At 34.9% G+C, this 25546-nt stretch overlaps 2 protein-coding genes across 4 annotated transcripts; one reads left to right on the top strand and one right to left on the bottom strand.

Moving 5' to 3' along the window:
• Positions 1–376: 376 nt before the first annotated feature.
• On the bottom strand, positions 377–3960 carry LOC142614837 (GABA transporter 1-like). Of its 3 annotated transcripts, none has more exons than XM_075787477.1 (7): positions 3690–3960; positions 3371–3601; positions 3087–3184; positions 2709–2895; positions 2498–2628; positions 1997–2230; positions 377–1296 (listed from the first exon to the last, which is right to left on the bottom strand). In XM_075787477.1, the coding sequence occupies exons 1-7, from the start codon at positions 3796–3798 to the stop codon at positions 916–918; spliced, it is 1371 nt and encodes a 456-aa protein (XP_075643592.1). In that variant the 5' UTR covers positions 3799–3960; the 3' UTR covers positions 377–915. The 3 variants fall into 3 exon arrangements, with proteins under 3 accessions (XP_075643592.1, XP_075643593.1, XP_075643594.1); XM_075787478.1 differs by having other exon boundaries at positions 3371–3475; positions 3690–3934; XM_075787479.1 differs by lacking the exon at positions 1997–2230 and having other exon boundaries at positions 3690–3952.
• Positions 3961–14998: 11038 nt separating this feature from the next.
• Positions 14999–23713, top strand: LOC142617580 (DEAD-box ATP-dependent RNA helicase 5). The gene is made up of 7 exons (XM_075790480.1): positions 14999–15204; positions 17515–18153; positions 18558–18646; positions 19007–19106; positions 19980–20234; positions 21487–21662; positions 23087–23713. The coding sequence occupies exons 1-7, from the start codon at positions 15055–15057 to the stop codon at positions 23346–23348; spliced, it is 1671 nt and encodes a 556-aa protein (XP_075646595.1). The 5' UTR covers positions 14999–15054; the 3' UTR covers positions 23349–23713.
• The last annotated feature ends 1833 nt before the right edge of the window (positions 23714–25546 follow it).

Raw genomic sequence — 25546 nt, 5'->3', positions numbered from 1 at the left:
CTTGTGTGTGGTGTTGGGTCTGAATGAGTTTATTTCTAGACTCAATGGGCCTTACAAAATTATTACTCAAATTAATATGATTAATTAGGTCCATTATTCTGATATAATAGGTGTTACAAGATTAATTGCTGGATATTAATCTGATGAGCTAGACTTACACAATTAATGGATGAGATAAGGAGTTTATGAAGAATGAAAATGCCCAATAATTAATCCATTAAGTGGGTGAATGGCTCTTCATTTTTCTATAATAAAAAGGTCATTTACTCACTAATGAATATGGAAAATATTCTGAATGTATCTAGCCCACTAATTGCTCCAATACATTTTAGTCTATTAATCACCACAATTAAAAAGAATAAAAGAGTCTCTCTTATTTTAAATGTGGGATTAAACATTTCACTAATTCCTTATTTTCTATATTAACTCCCCCGTCTTTACACTTGTATTGTCATAATTATCCATTTTAATTCAATAATATTAAAATGCTCCAGCACAACTAAAGCTAAGCCTAAGCTACAAGTAGTATTGCAAACTAGAGGATAAAGCTACTGCCGTTTATGCAGATGCAGGAACAATTACAATTGTTCCAGTGCTCTGTTCATTGACAGCTCCTGCTCAGTTCCTTTGGCTAGTTTTAATTCAAGTCCTTGGCTCACCTTTGATCTGATCCTTCTGATAGATAGTGTGGGGGGATTATACATTAACACTAGCAGCGACTTTATATAGTCCATTCTTGTGAAGTAAGCACCAAGTAACGCTTTTGCTACATTGTTTTGAAATTTGCATCCAATTTCCCCCCTTGTGTTTTGCTTTTGAGACTGCTGTTTATACACATTTGCCTCACTTTTGAATTCCTTGACAAAAGTAACAGTGAAAGGAGTCATTGTCTAATTACCAGAGCAGTTGTTCTAACTACAAATTTGCAAACAAGTGGTACGTTTTGGCATCAAGACCTATCTGACGAATTGAGGATATTGCTCCCAACACACCCAATGCTGAAAAGATTGTGGCAATCAGTGTGTTAGCCCAAAACAATAGGCCATGCTTGGAGGGCTTGAAAGTCACATTGTAGAAGACCATGGGCAAAACAAAGTCAAGAGGTATGCATCCAAATGCTCCAATCACTGCATTAATATCTCCAAAGAAGGGAAACATGGCAGCTATAGTTGTGGCTATAACAACTGATAGTGACCGAAAAATCAACCTTGGTACAACATTACGAATTGCAAACTGATCAATCTTTGCATCTGCAAACTTCCGCTCAAGCACTTCATTTGTTGGTTGCAAGTAAGCCTGCAATAGGCTAGGAAGTTTAATCAAATCAAGCTATAAAATGTGACACAAGACACGGGTAATGTAAAAATATTTGTATGTTCTTAGCGGTTGACCTTAAATTTGACACACGAAATATAAACCATGACCATTCATCAATTGAGTTGTGCTTATCAGTTCAGTTTATTGATTTCATAACTAAATTAAAGGAGTTAGTAAACTTTAATTGGTTTTGATCAACTTTGGTGAAATTTGTAATCTCATTTTGCTAGCAAACAATTTATTTGTGCTTTTCATTTGTGTTATGGACACTTATGGTAGTGAAATGAAGGCAGAATCATTATCTTAAGGGACAGTTGCTATGTACTAACCCATATATATTCCAAAATCTTGCCCTGTAAAATTATCTTGACCAACTGAAATGTAAATTTGTAAATTCCCCCTAACTATTGTTCAACTCATTATGGATAGAGTTAGATCATGACTATATAAGTGTTCAGGCTATCCCAAGAGCTAAGAGTACTCATTTTAACTAGGCTTAGGACTTAGGCTACTCCTTTAGGCCTTCATTAACAAGCCCACATCTTGGTGGTGGGTGCCAAAACATCATTCTATTTCAAGGTAGGAAGATACATGTAGCAACCTAGGCTCCAAATAGATGTCTAATTCTCTTCACTGTTTACCAGTTGTACCTAGTTATGAGAGAGTATGACATTCTTACCAGAGTAACAGCTACTACTTGCGAGAGGGTGAAAACATTGGTCATTAAGAGAACCCAAGTAGGCAAAAGAGACTTCTCATCGACCATAAAATTGGCTAGAACTGTTCCCCTGGCCTGATTGCCAAATGCCCAATACCCAGAAATCGCCACACTGAAAAATGTAGATACTACAACAGCATAACACACACATAGTCCTTTGAACATTTTCCCCTTGACTGGAGGTGCAATAGTTGCCTGCAACCAAAATTGGTTTGGGAAATTTAATTCTCTTCCAAACTCCTTTGTATTGAACAACATGATAGTTCGGATACCAAGGTTTTACGTAAAATGCCAACATATATAAAATGTTACATTTTGAGTAGTAAATAGCCATTTAGATTAAACAAAACTTATGATGTAATATTTACTTTATTAAGTATTGTTTGAAAACAATAGATTTTGTTACTTTCTTCTGGTTCTTACTTTTTTTACAAAACTAAACAGAAGAAAAAATTGGAATACCTGTATTTCAGGAACAATACCATTCCCAAATGTGGTGGCAATAATTGAAATAGCATTAAAGGATCCGAAGACGCGATTTTGTGCACTTCCATTGATGGAGTAGTCCTTAGTAGGTGCATTCTTGGAATAACCTGCTAGACAATCCATCAAAGTACAGAGACTAGACTAAAGACACAAACTCCATAAAAATGATTGTCATGTGATTTCTTACCAATGTATATGGAACCAGATGTGGCACAAGCGCTATAAGCAAGACAAAGGACTAGAGAAACAAGGTTGATATGCCTTAGGGAGTGGAAGGATGGAATTTGTGCCAAGACTAGCATTAACACACCAAATATGCTAACAAATTGATAGAGCTGCATGGTTCCCTTTGGACTAGAGAGTAGATAAATAGCCTGAAAGAAAAAGAAGGCAGGAACTAGTAAATAGGCTAATTCCATGGGGTGCAACTCACAAAAATTCAACATTGAAGAGTTGATCAAATGGCAATTGGTCTGGCATACCATTCTATAAATCTCTAGTACATGATAATCAGATTAAAATGGCAATTTATCAGTAGGCCTATTGGCAAAAATGACAGACCAACCTTGAGGCTCTGCCCTCCAAGAAGAATACATGCAATGACTGCACCATAGCATAGACCAAACTGAATAGGACCAACAAAAAATCTGCCCCATCCTTGTCCTGTCAAATTAGTCCACTCACTAAACCCATCAGTTATACATATAGTTTGGCACATTTTGATTTCTAAGCATTATGAAGTAAATTCAACCTTGCAAGGGCAACTCAAGCCATTAAAGAGAATGAGCTTATTAGCTATACAAACATTTGAAGTGTCTGAAGACACAGTACATGTAGTATGCTACCTACCTAATATATCTCTAGCCATGTCTCTGAACCTAAGTTGGCGCTGACCAAGCTGTGCATGGTGCTCTAAAACCAGTGAGAGAAGGTTATAGGAATAGAAGGTAACCCCTGCAGCCACAATTAGGCACAAAACACCAGCAGACCAGCCCATCAATGATAGTGCAAAGGGAAGACTTAGAAGTGCTGGTGCTACAATTGAAGTTGTCAAGTGATATCCACAGTGCAACCATGAACCTATCACAATTAATAAATTAGGTACTTCACACAAATTAAGGAACAGAGATGCATCTCCATACGTATAGGAAACCCTTTCTAGCCTTACCTCTAGACTTGAGCACAAATAAAGCTCCAGCATCAAGCTCCTTAGGGGTGCTTCCATCTTCCATTTGTCTTGCAGCTGCATTTACATTATCTGGAGGGATGGATCCCATCTCTTTCAGTGAATATTTGTGAGCTAACCTATGCGTGTTCGAAGCTTTAAAACCTATGTAATTGGAGATTCTAAATCCATGGATATCACTTGCAGATTTTTTTAATGTTTAACGAAAAAATTTATGACCACACCCTTTTGTGCCACAACATTAATGTGACATACTGTGAGTAATATAGAAAAAATGGTGAATTTATATAAAAATAGTAGACAATAAATCATAATTTATCACATAAGACCGTTGTAAAAATGTATATGATAAAATTTGTGATTCTAATATTACTCTTTTTTTTTTTCTTTTTTTTTTGGGGTTAAAATGGAGAATTCATTGAAACTAAAAGCCCAAAACAGGCAAGTCGCTGGCTGTGAGCCTTACAGAGTACAGACCCAAAGCATCTGAGTCCAAAATCCTACATAGATTAACAAAAAAAGGATTATCTAATACAACAAAAAGTTATGGGTATAAATAAAAGTAAAAGGCAACCAATCATGGCTTATTATGCAGGAATTGTAGCAAAAGTTGAAAATTCACTTGTAGTAATAGAATAACTCAGTCCTATTCTCAATTATTGAGATGACTCGGAGAAAACAAGAACAAGAAAGCAACTTTTGTCCGTAGATGGAACTTGGAAATTCGTGTTTGTCTCTCCTCAAGACCTGTTCAAAGGTGGACAATCATTCGTCTTAGTAGTCAAGTAGGAATAGAAAAATAACACAAAACAAATTAGGGTAAATAGCTATAAGCTGAATGTAGAATAAAAATAGCTATAAATTGCACTTTTCAAAAAATAAAAATAAAATATACATAGTAATGATCGATTGGCTTATACTTACAAATTAATTATGGTTGTGTGTGATATATGTGTATAATTTTACTTTGTTTTTTGGTGAATAATTTTACTTTATTTTTAAACATTATGTTGGGTTAAGATAGCTTGGCCCCGGTTAATTAATTTAATTACCCAAATTAATTAATTAGGTTAAATTATATGCAAATCGCGAAAGCACCAACAAATCACCAATTAAACTAAATGCAGCGGAAAATAAATTGACATATTGATTTGTTGACAAATGGGAAAAACCTCTCGCAAGGCAAAAACCCTACCGGTTGATTTTAAGGTCACTACTCCCAAAAATTCACTAATCAACAATTAAGCGGTTACAAGTATGAGGAATCTTACCACTACCCTGGCCTATCCCAAAATACTAACCTACAATTGAACCTTCACTCCAATACCCAATTGAACTTGATCTTGTAGCAGCTTTCTTTTCTTTGATGCATAAATCTTCAATATGTGACTAACTATTTTGCACAAATCTCAATACGTGACTAACTCCAGCAACTTGAATGGATGTTGTTAGTTGTAAAGTTTTTCACTTCATCAACAATAAAGTTCAAGAAGTACTTGGCTATAAAACCCTATGACGGACAAACGCAGTAGCTTCTCATAGAGAAAAATAAACTCTTGATCTCTGTATCCATGTGTGACAGCCCTTAAAATAAGATTTATATATGTCTAAGGTTGGGCTGAATTTCAGATCTGGAAAACTAAAAATCGTAATTCTTGATAGATCGAGCTTCTATCGAGTCATCTGTTGAACTTCTCATTTAGTCTCGATAGTAGTATCTATCGAGCTATCTATTGAGACTAAGTAAAATAGATTTCCTTCACTTGTTTCTTGGATCAATCTTCACGTCTTTACTATGAACACTTGATATACTTGAACAACATATTTTTTGACATATTAAACCTAATTTAGATCTACTCAATTACAAGTAAAGTACATTTTGTCAAAGGATTAGCCAATTACATAAAATTATGACTGTAGACACTACATTTTGTACCCCTTACGACTCGAGCTCCCGTTCTCCAATGATGCTGAAATTCTAAGACCCAAAGTTGGTTTAGGTTCCAGTCAGATTATAAATTGACTTGAGAGATGTTAAAATGGAAAATATAAATTTTTAATGACCTAAAAATCTGTTTTTGGAAAGTAAAGGCCAGAAGAAACCCTAAACCTGTGTACGTAGACATGAACTTGCGTACGTAGGCACGATTCAGTGCACGCAAGTAGGGATTAAGGAGCACCAGAAAGGCAAATTTTCTGCATTAAAGGCTGAGGTTTGGAATGAATCCCACATTGTCTAGGAGCCGCTCTAAACCCTCATTTTCACAATATAAATAGCCATACATGATACCTTCCAAAAACACACAAAAATCACACGGGAAAATTCTAAGATTCTCTAGAAATAGTGAATCAAATAGGGATGTTTTCACTTTTGCTTTCACATGTATACTTCTGTTTTTAGATCCTTTTTCATGTTTTCATGGTTTTAAGTCTATGTTTCACATGTTGTTCGTGTGTTTGCCTTCACATGCTTAGATTAGGGTTTGTCCTTATTTCTTTGTTAAATACCATGTCATTCATTCACATGTTCATGCATAATGTCATAGGTGATGAGTTGCTACAAAGTAAGTAAAGGTAAGTCATGCATTCAGAATATACATGCATGATGTTGTGAAATTTTAAAATACTCGCAAGTGTACGAACCGTACCGAAGTATAGTTTGACAAGAACGAGGTTGAACCCACAGAGACTTAAATGAACGTAGGAAAATTAATTAAATCTTAACCAAATTAATCCTAATCTAGTTTAATAAAAATTTGTTGTTTTAAAATTAAATAAACTAAGCAAATAATCAAATTAAGCAAATAGTTAAACTAAGCAAATATATAAAGCAATAAAAAGATGTAAACAATCAAGGGAAATGAATTAAGGTTTTGGAATCCGTCTTGTAAATCATATCAACGTATATTTATGATCATTAATTTTTCCCAACTACTACATGATAATCTAAAAATTAATCTTGCTATCATGGAAAATATTCTCATTAAAATCTTTATTTTAAAAATCAAAAGCATGTTCTTCTTCACTTCTTAAGTATAAAATCAAATCATCAATTGTATCTATAGCCAAACAAATCACAAGATATATCCAATTCTAAAAATCAAATCATAAATTGTATCCATTGACAGATAAATCACAAGCGATATCCAATTTTATAATCAATAATTAATAAACCAAGCATTCAATTAATTAAGACAAATCCTAAATCATGAGAAAAACATGATTGAACTCATATCTAGAATCTCATCTTAGTCAATTGATATGAAGCAAGAAAAATTTAAATCATTAAAGAAAAACTATTGTGGGAAAAATAAAATCACATAAATATTACTAATAATCTTTAACAAGATTTCATCCTCAACCCTAATTATAAATTTAGCTACTCATAGTAATTAAAATAAAACACAAGAATAAAATACTAAACATTAAACTAGACAAATAAAATAAAACTAACTGTCATGGAAGAAAACCAAAGAAGTAGCCACACTCTCTATGTTCAGCCCCCAGCCCTAGCACTAGCCCCCCTGAATTTTGCCCTAAAGAGCCTTTAAATAGGTCAAAGAATCCTATTACAAGTTGAATTCCCGTTTGGGGAAAATTTCAGATTTTTAGGTTTCACTTAACCGACAATTTTGGCCCATTTAATGTCAGAGTTCTGACTTTTGGTAAACTACAAAGTTGTAGCTCTTTAAGTTAAATTTCTAGCCCAACTTGAATCATCTTGATTGGACATCTGAGCCGAAAGTTATGCCAAAAATACTAACTGATGTGCAGGCTGGAATCCTAATCCGAATTGAACTTGGATTTGATGCAAATTTCCTTTGATTCCCTGCTCCAATTGGACTTAAATTTAATTGGGTTGGTCTTCTTTAACTTCATCATGGCCCTTGTAAAATTAAAGTCCATTAGCTTTCTTCTTTGCACAAATCCACTTATTTAATTCCATTTTCCTACAAAAGATAAATTCACACAATAAGATTCAATTAAGCACAAAATTGATTATTCACCATTATTCCAAAACCAAATATAAAATGCATGAATTACCTCAAAATAAGTATGATAATGCTTTCTAACAATGATATAAATATGCAAAATTAAGTTATTATTAATGCACATCACATGATCTTGTTTAGGTTTAATGATATTATTGTATTCTTAATGTCTTGGATAATGACATGGTTTGCTGGTCTTGTTTCTACCTTGATTTAATGTTCATATGCTTTTGCTTTGGATGAGATATGATGATAGTAACATGCCAAGATGATGTTATACCATGCAAGATGAATGCTAGGTTGTTTAGCATGTATGCTAGGGTTTATGATGATATGCCATGATTAGATGAATTTTAGGTTGTTTGCTAGATGTATAATAGGCTATGCCATGATTAGATGTATAATAGGCCTTGTTTGATTGCCATGATAAATGTATGGTTAGGGATGATTGATGTTATGTTGATTGTTAGATGTATGTTAGTGTGTGTGTGAGAGTTAGATAACAATATTGAGTGTGCCTTTGATAAGGTTAATACATAAAGGGAAGCCAACCTTAGGGTTGGACGGTTTTGGGTGCCTAACACCTTTCTAAGACCGTACCTTAACTCCAAACCCATATCTTTGGTAATAAGATCAAAAGGTCATTCCTAGAAAGGATGTTATATATATGATTTTTAGACCATTGCAAAAACTAGGTGGCGACTCCTCGTTGTATCCACAATGACCTAACACATCTCCATCCATCAAAAGGTCAAGTGATTGCTTTAGTTAGTAATGATTCGGCTTAAATTAAGATAAGTGATATGTTCACAACATTTTCACAATAATTTTACAATAAATTCTAGATGACAAGTTGTTAAGGGCATCTCTACATTCAGCCTAAGGGCTTCAAATGAACCCCCTGACCTGGTATTAAAAAAAAAAAAAAATTGAAATTTCAAGCAAAATGTTCACACATAAACTTCATAAAAAAATTGTCCAAATTTCATCATTTCATTCACCATGCAAAAAAGTTTTGAAATTGCCTCAATAAGAGTTCAATTCCCAAAACACTATCATGTAGCATATAATATCATTAGTGTCACTGTGTGTGTTAGTGTCAATAATAATAAATGTTAATGTATCCACTTAATAAAGCATTACAGAACCATAGGACCAATGGGTTTTTTACCATTTCCATTTGCTTCACAAAAATAAAGTTTGTAATGTCTATCATTCTCTTCCAATCTATCAAATACTTTCACAAATTTCAAAGCACAGTCTAGCATGAGATAAGTCGAATTCCACCTTGTTGGCACATCTAGGGACAACAAACATTTTGCTTTGATTTTCTCATTATCAACACATTCTTGAAACTTCTCAAACCTTGCAAGAGAGGCTCTCACATATCGCACCGCATTATGAACTTTGGCAATTGATTCCTGAATGGACTTCAACCCACTTTGCACTATCAAATTCAAGATATGTGCACAACAACACATTTGCATGAACTCACCACCTAATATGCTACTATCTCTTTCTTTTGTTTTCTTCTTCACATAATCAATAGCCACATCATTAGAATTAGCTATTGTCTAATACCCAGCCACATTAATAACCACATCATTAAATCTAGCATTTTCTAATACCCACATCATCAAAATACTGAGCCCAAAGGCTGACAATCAGATTCCACCACCATGGCTACCTAGAGAAGATGACAATGGTGAATCTCAACAATAGAGCTTGCAATCCTTCATGATCAAGCCAATACTTCTTCTTTTTTCTTTTTTTCTTTCTCACAAACCCAAATTAGAGTGTTCCCAAATCCATTTATACAGATTTAGAAGTGAGGGTTTGTGGGCTCTTTTGCTTTCTCTCCATTATTTTGATATATAAAAGAGAAAAATTAACGATGAGGGCTAGGATTTGGTGAGTTTGGTTTTTTTTTTTCTTTCTTTTGTGTTGATGGGTGTTTGGTTGAGAAAACAACCATGGGTAGAAGGGTTGTCTCAATGAATGGATTGTGTTATCATCTTCTCCAATACTAGCATTGGTGTTGAAACAATATAGGGGTTGTGAAATCTTTTATGCACTACTGTGGGTGGTTGTCCTGTGATTTCTTGTTGTTGGGTGTACCGAAATAGGATTTGGTGGCTGATGAGATTCACTGTCATCATCTTCTCTAGGTGGTGGTAGAATTTGGTTGTGGCTGAGTATTTTGATTGTGGCCCTTTGATTTTTTTTTTTTTTTGGGTTTGGAACATGATTTGGGAGCCTGAGGAAGTAGACTCTGTTGAAGTCTTCCGTTTGTGTTTAATAAACAATGTTCACAAGGCTTGAAATGTTTGGTGGAGTATAGAGTGGAGCATATAGGTTAGGACAAAAGATTTGGAGTCAAACTCAGCCACTTTTATTACATATGGTAACACTTCTTTATTTTCAAACAAGTATAAGAAAGTACTAATACAAAATATCTATTATATTTCTTTTCTTTTGTATCTTTGAGAAAGAAGACTTTAAAATTTGTATTAAGAAAATAGGCAAATTTGCCTGATAAGCAACTAAGGTATGTGATGGGACATCTTCCATTTATACAAAAAAACTAGTGACATGACATGCATGCCTAGCTAGGTTGTGAGCTACTTTATTACCTTCCTTACGAATATGAGAAAAAAATAATACATTGAAAAGATTCAGCAATAACTTTTACATCTTGAATCAAAAGACCAGATGAAGCTAAGGATAGCGAATCCTCCATCAATGAGCTCATAAATATTTCACAGTCACCTTCCAAAATGGTCGAGTCCAACCCCAATTCTAATGCAAATTCCAAGGCTTTTGCTGCTATAATAGTTTTTGTCTCCAACAAAGTGAGAGGAAAAGGAATGGCTTGAGATAAAAAGGTCATTACCAAGCCATTACAATCCCAAATGATGACACCTATGCCTACTCTGTCCAATGAGGTAAACAACACCCCCATCAAAGTTAATTTTATAGAAACTAGCGTGTGGAGCAGACCACCTTCCTCTCACCCTTGTTGGTTGTTGCTGGGCTGGTTGATTGGCTGCCCGAAATTCCTGAAGGCCATCACAGGCACGTTGAAGCACCTGTTCAAGTGGGAGACCTTGTGGTGAGAAGCTTGTCTTGTTGTGCCTAAACCATAAAGTCCACGATATCATTGCAAACAGTTTTGAATCACATTCTGACCCCAGTACCGTGGACAACAACTGAGCAAAGTTTAAGTGTGTTGAGACTTGTCTAAACCACCATTGAGAATCTGCATCCTAGACCTGTGATAGGCTTGATCAACTCCATATAGCATGCAATACATCTTCATCTTGATTAGTGCAAAAAGAGCATGTTATAGCACTGATAATGCATCATCTCACCAGGTTTTCCTTCGTTGGCAGTGCGTTACGGCATGCTTGCCATAAGAAATTTTTTATTTTTCTTGGCAACAATAAGCTCTAAATTTGTTTCTATGGTGGTTTTGGCTTAATGGATGGACTGTATGCTATTGTAAGCGTACTCCGTGACTCGGATTTGAGGAAAAAAATAATCGTATTGGGCCCAATTGTATGCAGGGCCAAGAGTACTTTGCTGTAAGGCTCCTATTCTCGCTACCTGCATTGGCGCTGGAATAATTCTTTCCCTCGGAATTCTCAAGGCATCAAAGGTTGGGAAAGGTAGAATATTAGTGGATGCACTAGTGTCTACCAAGGCTCTTTTGATTCGAGATGCTCCCACAAAGGCAGTAACATACAAAGGTCTATCGCCATCAACAGCTTGGTTGACTAGATCTTTATTAGAAAAAGTGACTGAATCCTTTGCTTCTTGGTATGTCACTTGCATCAAACTCCCTTCAACAAAGGCCACTTCATGGTTCCTTTCCATCACCCTAGTCAAGGCTTGGGCTGCTTCTTTTCTAGCCATTGGTCTAAGACCTATTCCTTCAAGAATGGACTATATTTTATCCTCCTGCTGGATTCTCATTATCATCTCTTCGTCTACCAATGATGGTGGTGTTGAGCTACTGCTAGCCATATTCTCTGCTTCTTCTTCCATAGGATCCTCACGACCTATGCAAAAAGTCATTACTAACTTTGGTTTACGCATTCTTAGGTCAACTTTCTTCCTAGCTTTGATAACCAAATCTCCCTTGGCTACCCTATCATGGAAGATATTTCTCAAAGCATAGCAATCCATAGTATGCTGATCACATCTCCTATGATACCTACAATAAAGTGGATTTTGCTTTTCCTTTTCAGTAGGTTCATGTTTACATTCAGGCAACGTCACTACACCATCTTTCACCCAAACTTCTAGGATTCTATACAACTCTTTAGTGGACATGGTAAAAGAAGGGGGAAGGCCACCTCTATCCCTCTTCTTTCCTTTGGCTACCTTCTTAGATTCTTCTATCACAGCTACCTCCACTTTCTTGTTTTCTCTCCTCCATGGTTGTTTATGAGCATTCACAGTTTGTGAAGTTGAACCTTTTGAAGGCTTTCTTACGGACATACTTGTTCTCCTTGCAGCTTCTACAAGTATCGTAAAATTAGAAATCTGAAGATTCTCTAAGTAAGGCCTATATCCATACAATATACCCACGATACAGACATCCACCAGCCTTTCTTCCTCTATAGGATCATAACACAACAAAGAGAGGTCTCTAAACCTGTGAATATACTCCAGCAATACCTCAAACACCCTTTGCTTCTTGTGTTGTAGATCTGACTATGTGAGCTTTTCCTCCAAAGAAAAGAACTTTTTTATAAACTGTATTGCCAAATTGTTCCAACTTAAAACTGACCCTAGTGCAAGACTAGTATACCAAGTAAAAGCTCGACCTTCTAAGGACTTAGAGAACTTTCTGAACCTCAACTCATGGTCATAAGAGTGAGTTGTCAGCAGATCTACATACCATCTGATATGCTCTCTAGCGTTCCCTATTATGCCATCATACTTAAGGAATATAAGAGGTGTGTAGTTAGCAGGGTAAGGTTTCCCAGCTATTTCTTTAGGATAAGGAGGCCTAGTATCAACATAAATAGCACTTTCCATCTTTTTAGCTTCAAAAAAAATAGCATGTATATCTTCCCTAGTCAAATAAGGAGACCCCTAAGGACCTTGAAGAGCTTGAGGTACGGCTGTCTCCTAATGTAAGCACTAAAACTCTGTCCACATAGCAACTTGAGAACGTTGAAGGTCTTCAATGGTAGCCATCATCTCCCTACTCTCACGAATGAGTAATTCCACCCGAAGATTCTATGCCTTAGAATGCATGGATATATGATTGGTATTTGGTTCTAACCGATAGTTCTCACCCACACCAATCAGTATCCCAGTAACCACCTTCTTCCTTGGAGGCATAGAGAAAGTGACTACAGACAGATGTAAAAGCCAACAAAAACACCCTTAAAAGGGAAAATAACTAGAGATCCCTAGTGGAGTTGCCAAAAATGTACGTGCAAGTTAGATTTGAGCTTATTTATGAAAGTGAAGTAAGCTATCTAATAGTACATTTACATGGGAAAGCTTGAAAAGATGCAAGTTTTGACATGACACTCAAACAAGAAATAAAGAAAGTGATGGTAGGACACGAAAAAGACGCACATTTAAACAAGAAGAAGAAGCTGACTACCCAAACAACGCAGGATGTATGTGAAAAACCCTAGAGGATGGATAAAAAACCACAATTTGAGCAAGAACATAACATTCTTGCTTGGCTCAGCTTGTATTATGTATCAAAAAGAGATTAGTTTACAATGAAGTTACTTTTCCTTCCTACCAACTCTCCACTTTCATGTCAAAATATCTATTTGGATTCTTGCACTAGAAGTTCAGCTACATATTCCTTTTATACTCTAAGGAACATGGCTGAGTACAAGGACAGGTGTCAAATCATCACATTTTCTCTTTTGAGATCTTTTCACAACTGTGATGTTATTTGCTGTCTAAGGGATAAGAATTGCGTCGTGGCATTAGGACCCGTAGGTAGGTAGCTTTGTCACTGTTTTGGAGACAAGTCTTGGTCATCAAGAGGGATGTCTAAGGTGACTCATTATGCATTCAACTAATAAGAGATGTCCTCATAGCCTTCAACTCTGAAAAGTCACTATATCCTTTTTTAGTAATACTTAAATACTGTGTCAGGTGTAAATCTCACTTTCTTTCCAAGGCAATCACGCCTTTAGCACTGACTTAGGCAAAATCTCTTAGCCATCACTTACTCTCCCTTTTCTCACAGCTGCTCAACGTGTAGAGTCCAGATCCAACCACTTATGCATTCTTATGTGCTTTTGTGGTGTTATGTACAAGGCGGAACCAATAGAAGATGGGAAAATATCCTAAAAAGATCCGGTTAAGGGTAAGCTAGCTGGAGGGATAAGGAAAGGAGATGGACTATTAAAAAGAAGGGAATGGCAACAAAGAAGGGGGACCATGAGAAAAAAAAGACTAAGTAAGAGAGAGAAAAAAAAATGGAGATCAGATATTCCTTTATCTTTGAGTCCCATTCCCACGAGAAATGAGTTTAATAGTTGTTGCTAGTAATATTAATATAACCTTGCTTTCATAAATTAGTTGTTTGAGTTTCCCATTGTGGAGTTTTCACCTTGTTCATTAGTTAAATAAATTGTGCTAATTGGTCATTTAATTAGAAATTTCCCTCAAAGGTTTTCACAATATTTTTGATAATTTATGACCCCACATAATCATTTCTTATTAGCCCAAAATACCATATATTTAAATTTATTAAATCATTTCTTATTAACTTAAAAATACCATACATTCAAATTTATTATTAAATATAAAGTAGAATTTAAATTCAATAAGAAAAAAATGTATATTAAACAAATGACATGTTAAATTATGAAATCTCAAAAATTTGTGGCATTATATCAAAAGGTCACTTTATGTGACTTAAATTCTATTTCAATCAAGTGTGTGGGTTAATTTAACCGGATCTTTGCTAGTTCCTCATCCTTAACTTTTATACTTCTGAGGACTTTAATTAACTCAACCGGTAAAATAAATTATTAATTATCGTCAGATAAGATATTTGAAATTCAATTTTTACCTACTAAAAAATCAATAATATCTATAAATAAATAAATAAAAAACATTATACTCATGTTGCCAGCCCAAATAGCTTTAAAATCAGTTCAAAAAATGTTGGGCCTAAAGAAAAAATTTCAAATAAATTGAGAGGGCCCAAGGTTTCATTCCAAGACTTCCAAAGGTTATCGAAATGACTCTTTGAGCCTTACACTTGTCCCGCAAATATCGATCATGCCACTGACCTACAAAAAGGTTCGCGAAATCCCAGCTCTTCTAGCCGACCTCTGTGACTCTCTCTCTCTCTCTCTGCAATGGCGAAAGGTGACGATGCATTGAGGAGGAAGAGAAACAAAGCCAACAGGAAGAAGGAGAGGGACTCTTCGGCTAAGGTCTCTTCTCGGGTCGCAGCCATCATCGCCTCCAAGAAGCGCCGCAAGGCAGGCAAACGCCGCATGTGTGAGGTACCTTCTTTTTCGCTTCTTGTTGCGTTTTTGGTAACTGGGTTTTGGAGTTTGGGGATTTTGGTTATGTGGGTCTGTTTGGTTGCTGAGAAATATGTTGGAAAAAGATGGAAACTTGATTGAACTTGGTCTTGTTGTTTGAAGTTTGGTTTTTTTAGATGATTTTCTATTATGGGCATTGGGTTTTGCAGCATGTTTGCATTATTGTGCTCTGTTTGGAAGCTGAGGGATCCTGGAAAAGAAAAATAATTGAAATTGGCCTTTGATATTTGAAGTTTTGTCTTTTTTGTTTTTTTGTTTTAAATAAATTTTATTCAAATGGGTTAGGAAGCAATGTTTCATTAATAAGATATTCTAAATGGAAATAGAAGACTAATGAGTAATGGAATTCGAGAACTTTTTTTTTTGGGTTCTTTTAAAGATTGTTAGTTGGTTTTTATGTATGTAATTTAGTTACATTATGGCTTTGCTAATGGCACTTGGACAATTCCTTTGTTTCCATGATATATGGCTGCGTCTATCACGAGAATTTGGTTGTATGTGTAAGCACATATATGCTCTGATTGGTTTAGGGAAAAAATATTATAGAAAGTAAATTAAGATTTTGAACTATACGGCTTCAATTTTGGGCAGTGTTGGTAAAAGAGCGCTTAAGCTCAAAGTGCGAAGGTCCAAGGCTCCAGCACTATTTGCTTCAAAAGCTAGGCTCATTCTTTTGAGGCAAACCAAGTACATTGGGGATGTACTGGGGCACAAATCAGGAACCAAAATTATAACGATCAAGAAAAACAGGAAGGGAAGAACAAGAAAAATGAGGAAAGACTACACTCCACTCAAAGAGAGTGTGCAAGAAAAAAGACTTAATCTCTAGCAAAGAACGTTCACAACCCTCAAAGCTTCTAGCACTCTTATCATGCCAAATGCACCATATCAAACAATGAGGCACTAATCTAGGCTCATTCAAAGAAGCGCGCTTTAGGCACGATTTTTTGCGCTTTTTCAAAAAGCTCTAAGTGCGCCTTTTGACGCTTTTTTATATTTAAAAAAAAAAACTAAAACTAAATTAAAACTATTGGTGTGTGTGTGTGTGTCTTTATCTATTTATTTATTTATTTTGAGTGTAACTTGTCCTGAACCCACAACCTCCCAGTTCTTCTCTATTTTTATTTCTATTTTTTCTTGATTTTTTCTCCTTGAAACAGTAACCCACCCAGCTTCTTCTTCAAATTCTAATTTTTACCCTTTTGGATATCTGCTTGGTACCAATTACCATATTGCTATGTCCTCATATTCTTAGGTCATTCATGAAAAAAAAAGTGTGATATAATATAATTGTGGTAACTTTTTAGTTACTTTAGTGGTTGATGTTGAACATAACAACTAATTCTTATAGACATATTCATTAAGTGATTAAATTATTAACTAATACTACTAATTAGTCACTGGGAATTATGGATATTGGAGATTTAAGAAAGGATATTACAAGGAAATACTCATATCTAGCTGATCCAAAAAAATAAAATAACTTGACTTGCAATTTTTGTGTTAAAATTGCAAAAGTAGGGCTTATCTAAATGTTATATGAATTATATAAAAAAAATTATTTCAATTTATATGATAATTTGATTGTTGCATTTCTCATTAATTAATTATTTTTAAAAATGTGCACTTCACTTCAATTAGGCTTGCGCTTAAGTGCACCCCTCGCTTTTACCAACACTGATTTAGGGGCCCAAAACAGACAACTTTATGGCCTAGTTGGCTGTGGCTTCTTCAGAGCTTTTCATCTAAAACAAGTTAGTTTATCTAGCTACCAAAAAGATGGTAGTTTTTCTCTGATTTTGAGTTATGTGAAATGAGAATTTTTACTAAAGAGATGCTGCGTTTTATGTTTATCTGGTTTCCAATAAATATATATTTTTTATATTAAGGTGAATGATGTAAGAATCAAGGAATTGCCTGAAAATACATATTTATTTGGAATTAAGTACTAGTGATAGCTGAAAATAAAATTTTTGACTTGTTCTCTAATGGAATTTATTGCTTTGGATTACACAGGCATCAAAGTCTTTATGAAAAGTTCCAATTTCATATTGTCTGTAAAATTCTTGCAATTATGTGATTTAGATCTTCGCACGTTAGATTCACTGAAGCTGTGAAAATTAAGAAAATGTGCTCTTTATTTTGTCTTATGATCTGATATGGCTGATATTAATTTATGCAAGTCTTTGTGATTTTTTTTTGTTCTTTTCCCAAGTCAATTATCATATATGATGACTCTATGTTGACATTACTATCTTGACATTACAGGGGATGTGCTTTAGCCTTCCTACTCCTGAGGATCCTTTCAACAACAGGCATGATAAAAAGAATTTTAAAAGAAAGGGACACAAGAACAAAATTCCTTCCAAAGAGGATGAGGAGGATTTTGTTGAAGGGAAGGGTGCTGCACTGGGGAACGAAAAGCAATCTAGCAATCTAGAAAATGATATTGTGAAGGTTGTGGATTTCATGGATGATGAAGAAGGTTTAGTGATTGCTGTTAATGATATGGGCCAGAAATGTCTTGTTGACCCGGAAGAAAAGGTTCTACTGATTGAGAAGGAAGGTAACCATGGTCAAGATAGGTGGGCCTTTGAAAACTCAACTCCATCAAAGTTTCTTTTTATGTGCTTGAATTCAATAGAAAATGCATTGCGGCATGATGGTACCTACATTAGTGAAGAGGACAAGCCTCTATTTGTTAATGATTGGGGAGTTGAGTTCTGGAAATGTTATTCAGCTGGGAAGGATATTTTGGAGACAAGTGGAGCTTGTTCTTCCATAGAGCAAATTGCTTGGATTGTTTCCGTTGCTGCTGACACGATTGCAAGAAAGGAGAAAGAAGGTCAATCGTTTGCCAGTCCCTTTCTCTTATTCCTTGTACCATCCCAGGAGAAAGCTGCTAAGGTTTGTGAATATATATATTCTTTACTATTCTCAACCTTAACTGTTACCCTCTTCTCTTACTGCCCAATGGACTTTTTTGGTTTGAGTCGTAAATGTTTTCTTTAACTATCTAGTCAGTACCTTAATTTGGGGGTGATTGGAAATTCTATCATTTGTTGGTCTTATAGACATTGTAAATGCTTAAATGAATGGGTGTTTGGCCTTTTGTCTTTCTGCCTTAATAATACTCTCCATCTGCAGAAAAATTTTGATAAGCTCTAAAAGCTAAAAAATACAAATGATCTTATCTCATTTACATGGAATAATAAGGAAACTAATTTGCATTTGCCTGTGGGGTATGCAGTGTATGAAGTCATTATTTGTTTTTTGGTGATAAATTCTTTATCCTCCAATATTATGTGCAGGTTCGCTCAATCTGCAAGCCTTTGAAGGCTCTTGGAATACATACTGTGAGTATACATCCAGGTGCATCCTTGGATCACCAGATTCAAGGGTAAGTATGGAATTGGCATCTGTGTTTTTATAATGTAAAGTGTTGATGAGATCATTAAAAGGTAGCTTATGCTTGCATTTGGTAATATTTTGCTTGTTCGCATGATCACAACCCACTTTCTATTGCAAGTGGACATTCTTTTAATCAAGCATAAGCTGTGTTTGTATGTGTGCACCATTTAGGCATGCACTTGTGCCTATCTGCATGGGTGTACTTGTTTATTTATGTATGTATGTATGTACATAGTTTTTAATTTTATGCCACTGTTACACACCCAATGTGCACTGCTGTAACAGTCTTGTTTAAAAACTGTAAGTTTTTCTCTTCCTATTCATTAAAAGTTTATTTTGTATTTGGCAGTTTAAAGAGCTGTGAGCCTGAGTTCCTTGTGTCTTCACCTGAGAGGCTACTGGAGCTTGTTACATCTAAGGCCATTGATATATCTGGTGTCTCCTTGTTGGTAATTTTTTGTGTGTTGAATATGTAGTACATATGAAAAATAAGTTTCCTTTTTTTACTCCCCTTGTGTGTGTTTTCACATGTGATGATTGTTTTACTGTTTTTAGTTACCAGCTTGTCCCTTGTATAATAAATCCAAATGGTAATTTAGTCTTAGTTATTATATTGAAGTATCTTTATTATTACAGATTCATCTGAAAAGCTTGTCTATGGCATTTCTTATGTGGAATTTAATGTTTTGGATGGGTGACATACAAATGTTAACTATGTTTGCTTGTGACCATCTGCACAGATACTTCGACAAGCACCTCATCCAGTAATTTATTCCAGTTCTGTCTACCATGCTTCATTGATACTTGTCCCAAATTCACAGTTTTTCTAATTCTATAAATGTATCCACAACTCCATGAACTAAAGTCACCTCAAATGTCAGGATTGAAATTTGTTTAGTCTTGATGAATTAGGAATATGATTATACACAAACAAGTGAAGGTTTTGGGACATACAACTCTTTTAGAGTGAAAGATTCCTTCTCTAGTGCTCGTGTGACTGAAGTTGATTAAGTCAGTGATGTGGTTTCCAATATAACTGTGTGTTCCTGTGTGTATGCTTTGATGATCCTCATACTATCCAGGATCTTCTCAAGATTCTTTGTATCTTTGTTTTCGTTTTATGTTTTATACATACCCCATCCATTTTTCTGCTTTTTTTTTAGTTGATGAGCCTTTGAATGATTGCTGTATGATTTATGAATTGTTCTTAAATAGTTGGCAAAATTATGTCTTCTGTTACCATGATAGCCCTTGATTGTAATGGGAATGCTGCTTCAAGCTTGGTCTTCAATTTCTAATTTAATGTTGTGATGATTGCACAGGTTGTTGATGGACTCAAACCTCTTTCAAATGGAGGTTTTTCTGATATGATAAAATCAATTAGGAAATCAATATTCGGAAATCCCCTTACTGTGGTTTTTGATGATTGCTTTAGCCATACCTCTGTTCCATTGGTTCAAAATCTTCTGTTGGGATCACCTTTCAGATTATCTCTTAATGATGCCATTACCAGTCTAAGTTCATGCATTATCCAGTCTGTGAATGTGTGTGCCTCAGAAGAAGAAAAACTATCAAAGGTATGTATGTGTTTCCATCAGTATAATATGCAAGAATTCTTATATTGCACAGATGAAAGTGCCTGAAAGAAAATCTCTTTTTCAGGGGACGTCATTGTTTGCTTTTGCTAGATGGAATTAGAATGAGACATTTCTCCTTATTCTCATAATGCTTGTTTTACTTATATATATTCTATTATTTCATATCAGATACTATATAATAAAAGTTGTCTTGATTAGTTGTGGTTGAGCTAAGCAAAGTCTAAAATGCACTTTACACCCTGAAGTTTGGGGTCACTTCTTGATCGGTCCCTTCACTTTCAAAACTTGCAATTTACACCATCAACTATTACCTCTTTTCATTAACTCACCCAAAAACATCATTTTTCTTTAGGTTAGAAAAGTATTATTAAAGGACTACTTTATGCAAGAAAACATAAAGCAGTCAAAGAATACCCAAAAAAAAAAAAAAAAAACGAAAATATATACAAGAAAAAGCAAATCTACAAACATCAGGAGAGATTCGCTGGTTGTGAGTCCCCAAACCCAAGGCCAATCAAACAAGGTGCTAACAAAGGAGGGCAAAACTGATTTTCAGAGCCCTCCACATCCTCAAAAGTATTATTATTGTACTCCTTCCAAATAAACCACATCAAACACAACGGAGTCAAATTCCAAATGTCAAGTGTTCCCCAACCAATTCTTCCATCCAAAAATAAGATCTATCACCCTTCTTGGTAAAACCCAAGAAATACTAAAAGATTTGAGGACAAAATGCCACAACTAATATGCCTTCTCGCGGTGGATCATTAAATGATCCATGGTCTCTCTACTTCACCTACACGTACAACACCAATCTACAATAGGGAAAACTCTCCTCCTCAACTTATCACTAGTGTGTCTTCCCCCAAGCTGTAGTTCAAACAAAGAATGAAACCTGTCTGGATACCATGACCCCCCATATACCTTTACAAGGGAAAATGACCTAAGAGGAACCTCTTAATGCATTATAATATGAGCGAATATCAAACATTGTTTGGTCAGAAAATTGACATCATTGTAATAGGTGAGATTGTAAGTTTTGAAGGTTGAGGAACCAATTTAGAAGTAGACCCAAACTTGGTGTGGTGTAAAGCGTATTTTAGCCAAAAATAAATAAACATTTTAAATTTGTTTCATGAAGAAATAGCATTTATTCCATCTTACATCCTGTTGGGCAATGGGACAATGGTTCCTTGAAATGGCATCTTCTTACAATCATTGATTTTTGCAGTACATCCGAATTCTGGACGAAGCTTATTGCAATAAACTCTACTCTCAGCCTTTGAAGGTGCTATATATATGTGGTAAAGATAGCAAGCTCCGTGATTTAGTCACTGCTCTCAAAGCCAAGGATTATTCCATATCAACTGGTCCATCATCATGTACCATATCAAATTTTGAAAACAGGTGAACAGAAAATCCTGTTCTTATTATTTTTTTTGATAAGTAAACTCTGCTCATATTTGCCTGTTGAAAATATAAGTTCTTGTTTTGAAATGCTCCTGCAATTTGTTCATGCATCTTAGTTTGGTTGGTGAAATTTTCTCAAGTCAAGCCTTATCAATCTTCATAATAATTTTTTGATCTTTTCATCTTATTTTGGTTGCATGTTGTTAACTGTGAGGCTTGTAGATAAAAGGTAGAAATTTTTACAGTGAATGTATTGGAAAATTTAAAGGGAAATTACATAAACTGGCCTAGAATTTATGCACTGTTTCAGATTTAGGTTTGAGGTAGTTAATTTTTTCATATAAAGTCCCAAACTTTTGAAACCAATTCAATTTGAAGCCTCCATTCATCTATTTTATTCTGAGCAATAACAGAGCAGAAAAATACTGAAAACCTTCATCTAGGTAACTAGTTTTGTTTTTTTGTTATAGAAGATTCATTCACTTTCTTACTCTAAGCAAAACTCTCTCTCTCTAATTGGATCTTTCTCTAAACCCTCTGTGTTCAATGGCTGCCAAATTGATTTATGAACAACATACCATGGGTGAAACACAGAATTTTATCAATGGCTTCTTGCTTTTCTCTCGTTTGTTATTACCCAAAATAATGGAGATGGATAGAAGCTTCAAACTGAAGTGATTTCACAAGTTTGGGACTTTAATTGACAAAATTAAAAACTTGGGAATGTGCATTATCTCAGCCATTTTTATGTGATATCCCCCCAAATTCAAATATCTTATTTATGACAACACTGATAAGTGGAATACTGCTATGTACCATGACTTGTAAAAAAAATGGTTGGCTATAAGGCTGCAAGTGAGTAGTTGCGGGGTTTGGATTTTTATTTTTCTGAGGCAAAAAAAGAACTAAGTTTTGGGTCTTGAACTTAATGTGCCACAAATAATCTTCTTCTTTTCAAAAAGGTTCTAGGGTGGTAGACTTGAAGGGTCAATGGTGTTGAGAGAACAAGGGTGTGAAAGTGGGGTTTTGTGTACTAAAGAAAGGTTTTCAGCAAATGGAATATTCTACTAGTAAGAATTAAAAAGATGAATGTGTCATTTAGAGAAAGATGTTTTAACTTCAGGCCTCATACCACTTCTACGGTAGGTTGCAGCCCAGGGTTCTTCAGATCTTCACCTTAAATTGTACTGGAGAATGGAGCTTTCCATGTTACATTCAAATTATACCTAAACTCCAAACAAATCATTTCAGCTGTAGAAGTTCAATTACAGTTATCTATTCTTTCAAATAAAAGTTCAATTACTGTTATTTATAAAGAATTGCCAAATTTCTTGTCAGTTCTCTGCAGCACAAAATCTGATGCTTATAACTATTCTGTACATATAAATAATGTCTTAATTGTGTACTCTTGATTTTGACAGCAAAAAGAAACCTCCAGTCTCTATGATCACTGTTGATCAGATAAGTACTGCTAATTTGGAGGAGTATGAGATTGTAATAATACCAAGTTTTGAACTACCAATAGACAGTTATGTGCATGTTCTCACGAAGATGGCCCGCCACACCGTCAATGGCGTGTTGCACAGCTTTGTAACTAGAGAAAACTCTGCGCTTGCTGGACCATTGATTGAAATCCTTGAGCAATGTGGGCAGGCAGTGCCTGAAGCTTTAAGATACTTGTAGCTTACATCATCCATGTGGCATCAATGAAAGTTGGATGTCCTTTTATCTCTGAGTCATTCTTTCAAGGTCCCGCGGTATCTTTACCACAAGCATAAAATTTCTTTGTTTGTTCATTTAGTGTCTGCCTGACTACTTTTGCAGCAGTTGATGAGAGTATTAGAATGTCATGTTCTCATATGATTTTGAACTAAGGCAGAGATCAATTTTGAGTCTTGATAGATGGTATATGAAATTAGCAATCTCTTAAATCTCAATTATCAGTGTATTGAAAAGCCTTGGTTTTGTTGATTACCAAAGGATAATGTCACAAAGTTTTGGTCTTTGAGGATAATCATGAAGCAATGTATATTCTCTTATGCCCAAAATGTCATTTCTCCCGATTCTATTCATCAAGTTGAGACATTAATAATGCCATTCTCAAATCTAACTTTGACAAGAATATTAACTATTCCAGACGTATAATAGGCAAAAAAGAATTGAGACAATAATAATGCTTTTCTCAAATCTGACTTTGACAAGAATATTAACAGTTCCAAACGTATAATAGGCAAAAAAGAATTTGAATGCGCTGTAATTTAGTAGTAGGAGAAAATACAAGCAGCAATTAATGCAACTATGCCATAAGAACCAAATCAAACTATCTTTCAAAATCTGAACATGGTCGCCAAAAGCTGCATAAGATCCTACTTCTGTGTATTCTTGATCATTTTTTTGAAAGCAATCAACTATAGAATTGTTGCATATTCTTGTACAAGATGATAGTTTTTTGAGTTTTTTCACTTCTTCTATTTGGCAGATTATGACAGGCTGCTTGTCAGTTTTGCAAGGAACTACTATTTTTTCTCCATCAATCATAGTTAGCCATAATAATAGTTTTTTTTGGCAGGAGTTGTGCATTTTTTTTTTTGGTGCTAAACTTTTTGTAGTTATTATAAGACAAATTTGTGCTGTCGAGTGCCTATATTGATTCTTATGATTTTGACAAACTGCAGGACGTAACTTATAAAGGAATGGACACTTATGATACCTTATAAAGGGATGGATTGGATCATTTCTTTGTTGTCTTCCCTTCTCTTTATTTTTTTTTTCAATTAACAAAATTATTAGTATCTTTTTTTCTTTAAAGTTAACTTTCACCGGTTTTTTTTTCGTATTTAACAAATATATTATTAAAAAAAAAAAAAACAAGGTATTAAATGGACAAAGTCGTGAGGATCATAATTTTCACAAAATTGAGTGTTAGGGATATATTTCATTTTTTTTTTACGTAACTTTTTAGGTGATAAGTGATTATAACGGAAAATTATTAGATAGTTTGGGAGCAATACTCCCTCCTCTCACATAGGTGTGGCCCTTACATTTGAGTCCCGCCATGGGACCCACCTCTCATGTGAGAAGATGGAGCAATCAAAGACGGACCTAGGTTAGGCCATCCCCCCTCCCAAAAAAATTGAAGCTTAGTATGAATATACACTAAGAAAATTTACAATTTGTCCCAAAAATATGTAATCTTGGTCCTCTCCTCCAGAAGAAACTTATAAATTGGTGATGAGATCCAAAAAAAAAAAAAATGCTCCATCCCTTTTGCCCGGTTGCCTCAAGAATAATTACAATAACCTCTGGACAATAACAACAAAATAAAGGCACAAATTTGGTCTAAAGAAACCCATTTGCCCAAAGATAACATGAATAACCTGTGGACAAACTAATATTAACAACAAAATAAGGCACAATTCCAATCTAAACATACCCAATTGCCCCAAGAATAACTAGAACAACCTTTAGACAAACCCAAATTCCATTCTAAATAATAATAATAAAATATACACAAAACAATCTTAAGCTTGAAATCAGAAAACCCAAATCAGAAATCCCCAATTTTTACCCATTTAGATTTTTCTAGGTTAGTCTCGCTCTCTCGCTCTTATTTTTCCTTCACTCAATCGCAGCCAGTGGCTTGGGTTAGTTTTGTTTTGTTGGCATCCCCACACTCTCCACCTTAGTTTAATTAGCTGAGAGGTATGGCTATGATTATGTGTTTTGTGAGAATGATAACTTGTTTTTTATTTTTTCGTTAATGTCACTACTGTCTGCACTATGCTCTTTCTATATTTACTAATAATGTGATAAGTGTTATTGTTTGATATGAATTGTGACGTACCACTGCATACCCTTGGTGCGATGGTCACTCCACAAAT

The sequence above is a fragment of the Castanea sativa genome, chromosome 11 (assembly GCF_040712315.1).
Source record: "Castanea sativa cultivar Marrone di Chiusa Pesio chromosome 11, ASM4071231v1".
Lineage (NCBI taxonomy): Eukaryota > Viridiplantae > Streptophyta > Magnoliopsida > Fagales > Fagaceae > Castanea > Castanea sativa.
This window is presented reverse-complemented; position numbering and strand designations above follow the sequence as displayed.